Consider the following 12,958-nt stretch of genomic DNA (forward strand, 5'->3'; position numbering starts at 1 on the left):
AAACATTACTGAAAGTGCCAGGTTCTTATTATGTAAGATGTGACTCAATAGCTGTGTTGAACTCTCTTGTATTCCCATGGTTCTTTCCTTAAGGGTATAGCTTGTTCTCACAGACGCAAACCAGGACATAGCTGTCAACATTGCCCTTTTAAAAAGGGAAATTCCCTTATTCTGAATAGGATTCTTCGCAAGAAAAGGGAAAAGTTGACAGCTATGAACCAGGAGCGTGTCACCTGAGGCAGTAACAGCTTAATATATTGGATGCAGTTATCTTAAAGTAATGAAGACTTCCTGTTACATGCTTGTGGAATTGGGATTAAAGCCTTTCCTACTATATAAGAACACTACTAGTTTAATGTGAAAGTGCATGTGTAGGCAGCATTAATAATGCTGTTATGCAAATCTATGGTGCAGCCATATTTGGAGTACTGTGCCCAGTTCTGGTCGCCTCAGCTCAAAAAGGATATTGTAGAGTTGGAAAAAATTAGAAAAGGGCAAGCAAAGTGATCAAGGGGTAGAGCGATTCCACTGCAAAGAAAGGTTGCAACATTTGGGACATTTTAGTGTAAAGGAGAGCAAGTGGCGACATGATAGAAGCTTATAAAATTATGCACGGCATGGAGAATTTTTTCTCTCCCTCAGAACACTTGAACTCATGGACATCCAGTGAAGGGAAATGCTGGAAGATTTAGGACAGATTTTTAAAAAAGTAGTTATTCGCACACTGCATAGTCAAACAATGGTACTTGCTCCCTCAGAAGGAGGCAGTGATGGCCACCAACTTGCAGGGCTTTAGAAGCTGGTTAGGCCAATTCAATCAATACCAGTCACGGGAAACCACTGGAGGGGAGAGTGGCCCTTGTGCTCATGTTCTGCTTGCCAGTTTCCCAGAGACGTCTGGCTGGTCACTGTGAGAACAGCTTGCTGGACTAAATTGTCCACTGGCCTGATCCAGCAGGCCCTTCTTACATTCTTATGCAAATAGCTTTGAACCACCATGATCTTTTCTAAAAACCACCTGAGACCTCTGGGTACAGGGTGGAATATAAATTCAATTAATAATGTTGTTGTTTAGTTGTGTCCGACTCTTTGTGACCCCATGGACCAGAGGACGCCAGGCACTCCTGTCTTCCACTGCCTCCCGCAGTTTGGTCAAACTCATGTTAGCAGCTTCAAGAACACTGTCCAACCATCTCGTCCCCTGTCGTCCCCTTCTCCTTGTGCCCTCCATCTTTCCCTACACCAGGGTCTTTTCCAGGGAGTCTTCTCTTCTCATGAGGTGGCCAAAGTATTGGAGTCTCAGCTTCAAAATCTGTCCTTCCAGGGCTGATTTCCTTAAGAATGGATAGGTTTGATCTTCTTGTAGTCCATGGGACTCTCAAGAGTCTCCTCCAGCACCATAATTCAAAAGCATCAATTCTTCGGCGATCAGCCTTCTTTATGGTCCAGCTCTCACTTCCATACATCACTACTGGGAAAACCATAGCTTTAACTATATGGACCTTTGTTGGCACAGTGATGTCTCTGCTTTTTAAGATGCTGTCTAGGTTTGTCACTGCTTTTCTCCCAAGAAGCAGGCGTCTTTTAATTTCGTGACTGCTGTCACCATCTGCAGTGATCATGGAGCCCAAGAAAGTAAAATCTCTCACTGCCTCCATTTCTTCTCCTTCTATTTGCCAGGAGGTGATGGGTCAATTAATAATAATAATTAATAATTTGCAAAAGCAAACTTCCTGGGACATCATCCATTTGTCCGGCTTTGCTTTGTACTGGCTGCTCAGGGTCTCCTACCTTAAGAGAATAGCCAGGCTATTATATTACTGCAGATAAGCAGGATTTCCCTCCTTTTTTGCTCTCCCTGCCGCGAATCCATATTGATCCAATATTGCCTTTATTTCTCCCCTCCTCCTATTAGCAGCGAGGGATAAGAAGCGCTTCGAACCTCTCATCCGACTCCACCAACCAAACCCTCCTCACTTCGCAACTTGGGAAAGGCGCGCAACTAAACCCGCCTTTTCCTCACAGCCGGAGAAGGGCGCGCTGGCTCCGCCCACCGACCGCGCTCCAATCAAAAACTACCTTCCCACCCGGATTTCCCGCCCTCCCCTCCGCTCCTCAAAACATTCCTCCCCGCCGACGGGAAGGACACGCACGCGCAGAAAAGCATCCGAGCCCGCGTCTGCCGCTTCCCCAAGAGAAGCGGCGTAATGAGAGAATTAAAGCACCCGCGGTTCCCCAACTGAGCGGAACAAAGGTTCCAAGACCTGACTAACCAGTTGCGTCGCAGATATCTCTGCTCCCTCACGCCAACATAATGCCTGCCCCCCACTAAATCTTGGCTATGCCCAAGCACACCATACCTATGTGTATATATTTATACCCCTCTCGTCCCCGCATATGGCGGCGCGCCGATAGAGAACCGGAAGTGAGACCTTGTATACGGTCGTTGTGTCGCACCCCCTCCTGCTCGACGTTCGCGAGCGCACGCACTGGCAGGTGCCTGTCATTCTCCCCCCAGTCCCCGCCCCTCCCGCCTCCCGGCTGCGACTGCGCGGAATGCAGATAAGCAGAGCGTCGGGTCGTTTCCTCGGCTGCCCACAATGCCCCGCGCCAGTGGCGCGCGATGATTCTGAGGCTCGAGGGCTGAGCGGAGTCGGCGCTACTATGGCGGCGGCGCTGCTGTCCCGCGTGTGGTCGTCGTCTGTCTCTGGGCCGCGTTATTTCCTCAGGTAACAATTTCCTCAGGCGGCCTCCTCTCCTGGCATCTCCCCCCTCACTTTTCTCGAGGAAAGGAAAAGCCGTTTTCGGTCCTCCCCGGTGCCCGCTGACCAGTGAGGCAAAGGGAGCCCAGAATTGCTCGGTGTCCTTCGCTGCTGCTGCTACTGCTCCTCCTCATGCCGTTGCCAGAACTCGAGGTTCGAGCTCGGGGTGTCTGGAGAGTGAAGTCTCCCTGTGGATGTTTCCAGGGGAAGGAGTTGAAATAGGGAAGCGAAGCTGTTTTCCAGTTTTCTTCAAGGTGGAGTTAGGATACTTAAAAATAAAATATGATATTCAATGAATCATAGAACTGTAGAGATGGAAGGGGTCCAAAGGGTCATCTAGTCCAGCCCCCTGCAATGCTGCTGCCCCGTATAGGGGGGGGGGGACACCGAATCTGCATCCTTGGCGTTATCATCACCCTGGTTTGCTGTTGTGGTTTTATTCGGCAACTCTGTATTACTTTGTATCTGCTACCTGGTTATCTTTTGGGGTGCCTACATGCTCTTGTGCAATAAAAGAATTACTTTTAAAAAGTCTGAACCACCCTTTGTTTCTCTCTGTTGTGTTCTTACCAGGCTTGGTACCTTTCTTGGAAACACTGGTGAAAGTTGGCAGGCAGGGAGATAGTAACTTTGCACTTGACGTGCATATGAATGAAATATTCAAAAATCATTCCATGTTCTCTGACCTGATGCACACAATCGTGGGCATTTCCAGGGGGGGGCAGCTGCTCTCTCCCCCCCAATCAAGTAAATAAAAATAACCAATTGTGTCACAGATAACTCAGTTCTGCTCCCCCCCAACATTATGCATGCCCCCAACATAAATCTTGGCTAATGCCTAGGCACACCATCCATATATTTATCTATTTATATAATCTATATCCCGTGTCTTCAGTATAATTGCATCCTCCTTGGGAAGAACCCACACAACCAGCACATAAATTTGTTTTCAGCCTTTAGTGTCAGAGTCTCAAGAGGCTTGATGACTCTTACCTATTAGAAAATTGACTTGAATTTCTGAGTGCTATGGAGCAGAAATGTATTTCATTTTCCCTGCTCAGAATATGAGCCAGAATTGGCTACTGCCCACCTTGTGGTGATATCTTTTGATTAGAAAGGATTTTTGTTTGAGACTTGGTTCTTGACTGGAGGGGAATCAAAGTGAAACCCATATTTTCCTCAGCATTTCAGCTGGAATTTCTCACCTATTTTTTTCTAGCTTAATTCTCCACCAATATGCTTCAGCTGAGTAAGTTGGTTCTAACTTTTATTAAGAAAAAGAAGCCTTCAACAACACAAAGTAATGCTGTGGTTTTTATTAAGGGAGCATGGTAATAGGGTTTTATATTTAGTTAATACAGTGGTACCTCAAGTTAAGAACTTAATTCGTTCCGGAGGTCCGTTCTTAACCTGAAACTGTTCTTAACCTGAAGCACCACTTTAGCTAATGGGGCCTCCCGCTGCTGCTGCTGCCGCGCCGCTAGAGCACGATTTCTGTTCTCATCCTGAAGCAAAGTTCTTAACCCGAGGTACTATTTCTGGGTTAGCGGAGTCTGTAACCTGAAGCATCTGTAACCCGAGGTACCACTGTACCTTTTTATCTGGTCCAGACTGTACATTTCTCTTGTTCACCTTCAAAGCTGTTGGTCTGCTGAAATTAATGGCATCCAAACAAAAATAAATAATTTTATTTTATAAGATTTATACACTGCTTTAAAAACTCACACCTCAAAGCGGTTTACATCATCATTAGCTAACTCTGTAGTTGCATAGGACTTGTAGGGGGATAATTAAGTGTGTGTGATTGCATCTGATCTCTAAACTGAGCCTGATCCTATGACAATTTGTTACAGAGGATAGAGGTGAAAGCAGAGCTCACATTAGCTGGTCTGCTGTACAAACCAAAATCATAGAGGTAACTTTGTGGCAGGTTTTTCTGTTTGTGTCCACTTGACCCATTTGGGCTTGGTCATACAATTCTTAGGTGAGTCTAGGAAAAGTTCAAGTTCTAAATGTGCCCTTGGAAGTCTGCTAAATGTGGGATTGGGTAGAAGATAGATAGATTGATTGCATTTACATCCCATCTTTTTCTCCCAATGAATTCAAAGTGACATAGTTCTCCTCAACCTTATTTAATCACAACAACCCAAGTGGACATTTGAACCCTGCTCTCCCATGTCCAACACTCTAACCACTATACCACATCAGGCTGTTATTTTTTATATTTGTTAATGTAGCTGCATTATTCATTTCCACTAGATTTCAGGCTATTCTTTTTTCCTTGGAGTAATGTCTGATTATATCTGAAGCTTCTGTTCTATTAATAGGTATCAATTTTGCTTTTTTAAAGGTGCAGTGTGACTTGTTCAGTAGAGAAATGGTTTTCAAAACAAAGTAGTTCAGATAACCGTCCAAAGCAGCCACTGACAGCATACATTCGCTTTTATAAAGAACAGCAACCCTTTTATAAGAAACAAAATCCAGGTAAGGAACTCACTAAGAATGAGACTTCACTGTAATAAAAGTTTTTGTTGTTTTGTAAAATGTGTTAAAAGACTGACTGGCCTTTTATTTTTTTTGCCAGGATTCTCCTAACTTGCTTGAATCGTTGGTTTTCTGTGCGCAGCAAATTACCGTATTTTTCACCCTATAGGGCACACTTTTCCCCCTCCAAAAATGAAAGGGAAATGTGTGTGCGTCCTATGGGGCGAATGCAGGCTTCAGGAAGCTATCCGCAAGCCTTGCAAGCCCGGCGGGAGGTCCCGCGGGCTCACAAGGCTTGCGAGCAGCAGCCTGCAGCCCACAAGCTCGGGGGATAGCGGGGAGGCGCAGTGCCGCCACCCCGCTATTCCCCGATCTGGTCTGGAGGCTGGCGGGGGGGAGCAAGCTTACTTCTCCCCCCCCCCCACCAGCCCCTCAAGCTCGGGGGATAGTGGGGAGGCGGAGCGCCACCACTCCGCTATTCCCCGACCTGATCTGAAGGCTGGCGGGGGGGGGGAGAAGCAACCTTACTTCTCTCCCCCCCCCCCGGCCAGCCCCACAAACTCGGGGGATAGTGGGGAGGCGGAGCGCCGCCACCCTGCTATTCCCGGACCTGATCTGGAGGCTGGCGGGGGGAGAAGCAAGCTTGCTTCTCCCCATCGCCAGCCCCATAAGCTCGGGGGACAGCGGGGCAAGCCGCTGCCCCACGGAGAGGCTGTACCTGAAGGCAGAAGAGGGAGACGGAGCGCTCCATCTCCCTCTTCTAGCTTGGGGATGGCTGCGCAAAGCCTCTGCAGGGCAGCGGAGTGCGCTGCCCCACAGAGGCTAGGGAGGCTTTCCCTGAAGGCAGAAGAGGGAGACGGAGCGCTCTGTCTCCCTCTTCTAGCTTGGGGATGGCTGCGCAAACCTGGGAGGGAAATAAAAAAAAATTCCTTGATTTCCCCCCCCCCCCAAACATTATGTGCATCCTATGGGCTGGTGCGTCCTATAGGGCGAAAAATACGGTAATCCCCAGAGCCTCTTTTTTCATTACATTTATAGCCATTGTGTACACTTGTATTTAGATAATCTGTGAGCCCACATTCTGCAAAAACCGATAGGTTGTACCATATTTAGAATGGAAGGAAAGAGCCAAGTGGATGTGGTATGTTCCTAAATTTGGCTAGGTAATCATAAGTATACCACAAAATCAGTATGCATATCACTTTGCTGAGTAATATACTCAAAAACAATTCTGAAATTTTACTTTACCCTGTGAATCAGCAGAGAAGAGGAGAGAATGAATGCAAGCAAATAAATAACACGCCTCACTTATTTAGGCTTCATTTCACTTTCGAGTAAAACAGCCCAGAAATGGCAGGTTTTGAGGAATTGTTTGAAGGAATAGAGTGGTGTCACTGTGCAGCAGTTCGGGGAATAAGCAATATAATGGACATATATATTTAGGGAACCAGACTTGCACCCAGAAGTATGGAGAACTTGCACGAGTTGATTAGCTGCTGATATTATGAGACTTCGTGTTGCATGTAGACACATTGAGAGTGGAAGTATGGCCTGTTCTAGGTGTGATTCCACTCCTTCTAAAGGACCAGGTTAGTAGTTTAGGGGTGCTGCTGGATATCCAGGTAGCCTTGCTGTGGCTAAGAGTGCTTTTGCCCAGCTTCAGCTGAAGTGAGACTTTTTTGGTCACAGCCCAGTTATTAAGGTATCTACTGGTGGGATTTCATCAGCCCCTGGCTTTGGTAGGTGGCCAAGATGATGTTATTTTGCCAAGATTTTGATAGTATTTGATTGATTAATCCTTTTTGAGACTGTCTTCTAAAGTATTGTTTTCACTATTTTTATTGCTCTGTTTCTGTTGTATTAACATGTATGTTCATAATTGTAAACCACACTTCTGAGAACTCTAAGGCATTATATAAATATTTTTATAAATTCTGTGTTTTGACTTCTGAGTAACAATGGTGTTTAGTGCAATGCACACCAAATTTTAGCTTTGTTTCAAATAGTTTGGCTATACGTCTGTCAAACCCAACTTGTATATCAGTGATGAAGTTAATTTGAGTTTGTTTATTTCTTAAATTTGTTTTTGAAATTTGACACTAAATTTGACAGGATCTTCATCCTTGTAGCTTTTTTTTTTTACTCTGCAGACGTAAGTGTTGTGGACATCACAAAAAAGATCGCACACGCTTGGAGGGAGCTGCCAGCATCTGACAAACAAGTAAGCATGGATTTTGGTGTTCATGTGAACAGAATGTTATTCTATTTTACTAATAAAATTGCTTCCTTGGTTTGAAGAGACCTCCTTAATGCCTAGGGTTCTGTGTTATTTGAAACAGATATATACGCTTTTCACAAGTTTTAGTAAAATTGTGTTTGCTCATATTCTAGCCATATGAAGCAGCCGCCAAGACTGACAGACAGATCTACAAAGAACAAATGATCAAATACAAAGCACAACTAACTCCTGCCCAGGAGGCAGCTTTGAAAGAGGAAAAGAGAAGGAGAGTGGAAAAAAGAAGAGCAGCAAGAAAAAAGAGGGTTAGTACTAAATAATCTTTATAATTTTATTATCCACCCTTCACCAGTAGGTCCCAGGGCAGGTTACATTTTAAAATTCAGAAATAAAAACAGTTAAAACAAATCAGTCACAGGAACAGGTTAGGTCATGAAATAGGATGATCTCATTGTCCAAGTACCTGAAGAACGTTTGCCACCTTTTACTAAGGTTTCAGTACAAAACACATGATGCTTTCACACCAGTTACACATGAAGGTGATGTGTCTTCTGATGCTACTCACAACTTTTTTCCTTTTGTTTACTTACAACTGGTGCCTAATATTTTATGATTGCTGCTTACGAATAGTATAAAAGGAAAAGCTTTAAATTATTCTATTTTTTTATTCCAGAATTTATAAACCAACTCTACATTCAGGAAGTACACAAGTGGTGTACAGAAACAGAGTTTCAAACAATACAAATAATAAAATGGTATTAAAGCATAAAAACTAACATTGGAATAAGAGCTAAGTGTTTGAACTTGCTTCAATTCTAAGAACAGATTATTTTTTTTACTGTACATCTATTAATTTAAACTTTGATTTGATTGTGACTTTGGGGGGATCTGTGTAAAATCATGCAGATTCTATAACATCTATTTTAATTCTGCTGGGTCTGAATTTTGCCCAAAGCTGCTGGAAAAGCAAAATGAAAACAAAAAGCACCTTTGCACCTGTGCTTTTTCTGTCTGGAGCAGGGAAGTGGGTAGAAAAGCAACCAGAGCAGGTGGTACCCACAGCATTCCAAATGTGCTCAAGAGACTCAAAAAGCTTTGGGGGCCCCTGATTTAGGGCTTTAAAGGTTAAAACTACCTGTTTGAATTGGGCATGGAAACACACAGCCACCAGTGCTGTTGGCACAGAATTGGTGCTGTGTGCTCCAATCATAGAATAAGAGCTGGAAAGGGACCCAAGGGCCATCTAGTCCAACCCCCTGCAATTCAGGAATCTCAGCTAAAACATCCCTGACAGATCTCCGTGTCATCATGTCAGCAGCGTGGCTGGCCTTTCCCTTTCCCTACTGTGGTCTTACAGGACTCAACATAAAGCACTGCAACACTTTACACAGAAATGGCAATGGTTTTCTAACTTAAGCCAGTTTTAATAGGAATCTTTGGATTTTAACAATATATTCTTTTTAATGTGACTTGAAGAACTCTGATTTCAATTCTATCTGTCTTGGAAATTGTATGTCTGGTACGGCTGGGATTCAGAAGTGTCTGGTGTTCTCGCATGCATGGGGCTTTTCAGCCTCCCCTTCCTTGTGGTGCCCTCTTATACCCCTCCTTCAAAAAGCTTCCACCTGAAAGGTCAGAGGGTCCTTCAGAGCAGCACTTCATAGGGTACAAGTCTAAGTCTTGGTCTGCTGAATGTCCAAGTCTGCCATTCCCTAAATCCTAGACATAAAGGGGTGTGTGGGTGTTTTCTATGGCTGAACTTAATAACACCTGAGACAACTGCTCACTGATATCCTTTTGTCATTTTAGCAACTAACAATGCTTGGAAAACCTAAAAGACCTCGGAGTGCCTTCAACATTTATATGTCTGAACACTTTCAAGAAGCTAAAGGAATCTCAATTCAGGTAAACCAAGGGAGGTTGTTCATTTTAACAGCTACAAGGATGAAGATTCTGTCTTTCGTATTGAGAATGAAAATTATAACTGAGTTAATGGCTATTTCCCATTATTACCATAATCTGTTGAAGGTCCAGTTGGAGTTTTACGGTATTTTGAGTGCCTCACGGGTTTTCATAGCAGTGTCCCTGACCAAGATTTCCACACAATAGCTGCTGAACAGCTTGTCAAAGATCTGGCATTATCAGGCTACATATACTGAAATTCCAAGCTAGCTTGATAGTTGCAGCTAATGGATATGAAAACTTTAAATGTTGCCTATGAGTAAGGGCCCAATTCATTGGGACAATGGGAGATCCATGGCCAGCTCTCCTGCAGGTATTTAAAAAATAAAACAAGTGCAGCTGTAAGGGGGGGGTTAAATCTTTCTCAATTGACTTAAATTGTTTAATAATATATTTTGATTGGTTTATTCTGAGTAAGACTGACTTTATGTAGCACCCATATTTTGCATATCTTGCATTATAAATATATGGCAGGTGGGTGGGTGTAGGGAGATTTCTGCTACAGAACTTCAGCAAATATCATTGTATGTTTTTGTTTCTCTTGTAGGCAAAGATGAAAAATTTATTTGATGAATGGCAAAAAATGAGCAGTTCCCAAAAGAAGGTATTGTCATAAAAGTGACTTTGAATTCCAATAAATTGACATTTAAATTTAGGAATTTGAATCTGTCATGCTTAAATGTGCAGCCAAGTGTTCTAGTAGTGACAGTCAAGGTGCAGTACAGGTGTGAAATAATTCAATACATGCCATTCACCTATAGTAAGAACTGGCCGTGGAGACCAACCACTTGCATCCAGATAACAGTTCATTTTAAAATTAAAAGCAAAGTTTTCAAACTCCTGGCTCAATAATGTTAGCCAGTACATTGAAGGACGACACCATTGTTTCCTGTTAAGTCTGAATCAAGTCAGTGTGTGTGTGTGTGTGTGTGTGTGTGTGTGTGTGTAGCTGTAGATATGTTTAGAAATCTTAATACTTACGTATGGCTGAATCACTGTTTCAAATTCTGATTCAAATTGTAAAATTTGAAATACAAATCAGAATGTCAGTTACCTGTTTGGCACTTTGTGCCACCAAAAGTTTAAATGCCTCGGGTTGTGTTCCTGAAGGAACTGTATGAGTAATCATGCTTTCAGGGATTGATCCTGGCATCACTTTAAGCCATACGTGAAACTGTGTCTTAAAATGCATGTGCTTGTCATAAGGAAGATTATGCATCATAGCAAAAACAAGGGGTCATAATAACCAGCTTGTGGCGTTTTGCTGCATGAAACAAACATGTGTAAATACTTTTCACATGAAATATTAGTCCTTAGATGTTTCAGAGATGTCTCTAGTAGTGGAAAGTAAATATCCTGACATTTCTGTAGTATATCACCTTTTAACACAAACAACTTTTCAGTATGTTAATTCCATTTCTTTGTGCATTATTTTCCAGACATATCAGCAACTTGCTGAGGATGATAAGATCCGTTATGAAAATGAAATGAAATCATGGGAGGAGCAAATGGCAGAAATTGGACGCGAAGATCTTATACGTTTTAAAAACAGAAGGAAACTATCAAAAAGAAAGAAAACTGAAAAAAAAGTTGCTTCAAAAAAGAGGGCTACAGTATTAAAGAAGCCTTCGGGAAGCAAAGTTGCCTCAGCTGCAGCGAAAAAGAAAGTAAAGGCAAGGCAGTCTGAGGAGTAAGTTGGAAAATACTTGGATTTCATCATTTGTGATTGCAAGTGGAAAGAGACTGAAGTGAAGTCTATTCATTAAAGGAAAGACTCCCAAATCAGAGGTTAGACTTATTTTGGAAATTGTCAAGTAAGTAGAGTAAATCAAGATTGAGAGAATTTAAGCAGTGATTAATCACGAGAGAAGAGGTGCTTTTTCCATAAATGTGTAAATAAGCATTCTCTTATAAATTTTCTTTTTGCAGATCCCGTGATCTGTATAAATTCATAATGTCTAGTTGCTAATTAGAAATAGAAATTTAATGTAGGCTGCAAGTTTATTTTGTGTGTAAATGCATGTAATCACTGGAGAAAGCATGTATATTTGCTGATTTCAGCCTTGTAATTAAAGAACTACTGAACGTACAGATTTTCAATAGTGTTTTTCAATTTTTATACGTACCGACAATGCATACTTTTATTTATATTGCTTAGAAAAAAAATAAAACTAGCAAGTTTCATATAAAACACTTTTTCCTCTCATTTTATTCAAATCTGAACAAGGTCATTTCTGTCTAAGAATGTTTTCAAAATGCATTTTATTGTATCAAATAAACCCTTATTTTAAACATAAACAAGTTTAAAAACCCAACTGGCATATTGATCCAAACACTTGCACCGGCATTCTTGCTGCAGTCTTGCAGGCATATCCAACTCCCAAGAGACACCAATCTACTCCCAGTATAAAAAAAACTAGCAGCAATCTACCCATGTCATTGGAGGGAGGAGCATGCTTGGGGTGGGGTGCATTGCCCAGAGTTGTTGAGCTTTTTTTGGGAGGATTTATTAGCTTTCCCCCCATAGCTTTTTGTACACAATAAGGATCCTGTGATCTACCAGGATCAGCTGGCAGCTGGGGATCTACCGGTAGATCACAATCTACTGGTTGGACATCCCTGTGCTATAGTATCAGGGGGAAAAGGAAGCTGCATTTATCCTGTTATTATCTACTCTGATGGCAGTGATTCTCCTGCAGTTCAGACAGGAGTTTTTTTTCCAGCACTAGCTGGAGACACCAGGAACCATTGGATCAATGGAGATTCATTAATAGAATAAGAGAATTGTAGAGTTTGGGAAAGGACCCAAAGGGGCATCTTGTCCAGCCCCCTGCAATGCAAGAATCTGAGCAAAAGAATGTTTAACAGATGGTCATCCATCGTTTGTTTAAGTACCTACAATTAAGGAGAGCCCACCACCTTCTGAAGTAGTCTATATTCCATTGTCAAAAGTTCTTCCTGATGTTTAGTTAGAATCTTTATTGTGCTTATTGTTATTTGAATCCGTTCATTAGAGGTTCTCTGCCAAAAACATCATAAAAATCAGGTAACGAGGAAATTAGAAGAATGTCAGCAACATATTTAAAAGCAAAAAAATGGAAAAAATATATGGGGGAACTAAACACCTCCGCAAACAAGATACATTTTCAGTACTTACACTCTTCAACCTAACCTCAAGTGGAGGAGCATTTCAGAACTGACAAGTCAGATTTAAATATTAAATCCTGAAGGAAAAAAGCCTGCTTTAAATCACGAAAAATAAATATTTATGGGTGACATCCAGTGAGTCCATAGCCTGTACAGACCCACTGAAATACAGACTTAAATAAATCCAGCCCGTTTGAGTAAAGTGTATCTACTCAGAATATGACTTAGACGGGTATCACCCTCCATTATTGAAATAAAGTATACCAGCAATTTACGCACATTTAACTTGTGTGCGTTCAGCTATACGCACTTGACAAAAAAATTAAAAGGGGGCTGCCGTCTGGGGGGAGAGACTTTGACTGTCCCA

At 42.4% G+C, this 12,958-nt stretch overlaps 1 protein-coding gene across 1 annotated transcript; it reads left to right on the forward strand.

The window, feature by feature from the left end:
* The first annotated feature begins 2,541 nt into the window (after positions 1-2,541).
* TFAM (transcription factor A, mitochondrial) lies at positions 2,542-11,533 on the forward strand. Its single transcript, XM_082225004.1, has 7 exons — positions 2,542-2,729; positions 5,113-5,246; positions 7,397-7,467; positions 7,638-7,787; positions 9,292-9,387; positions 9,992-10,048; positions 10,884-11,533. The coding sequence occupies exons 1-7, from the start codon at positions 2,557-2,559 to the stop codon at positions 11,136-11,138; spliced, it is 936 nt and encodes a 311-aa protein (XP_082081130.1). The 5' UTR covers positions 2,542-2,556; the 3' UTR covers positions 11,139-11,533.
* Positions 11,534-12,958: the final 1,425 nt, after the last annotated feature.

The sequence above is a fragment of the Podarcis vaucheri genome (genome assembly GCF_965113315.1).
Source record: "Podarcis vaucheri genome assembly, chromosome: 5".
In the NCBI taxonomy this organism is placed as follows: Eukaryota; Metazoa; Chordata; class Lepidosauria; order Squamata; family Lacertidae; genus Podarcis; species Podarcis vaucheri.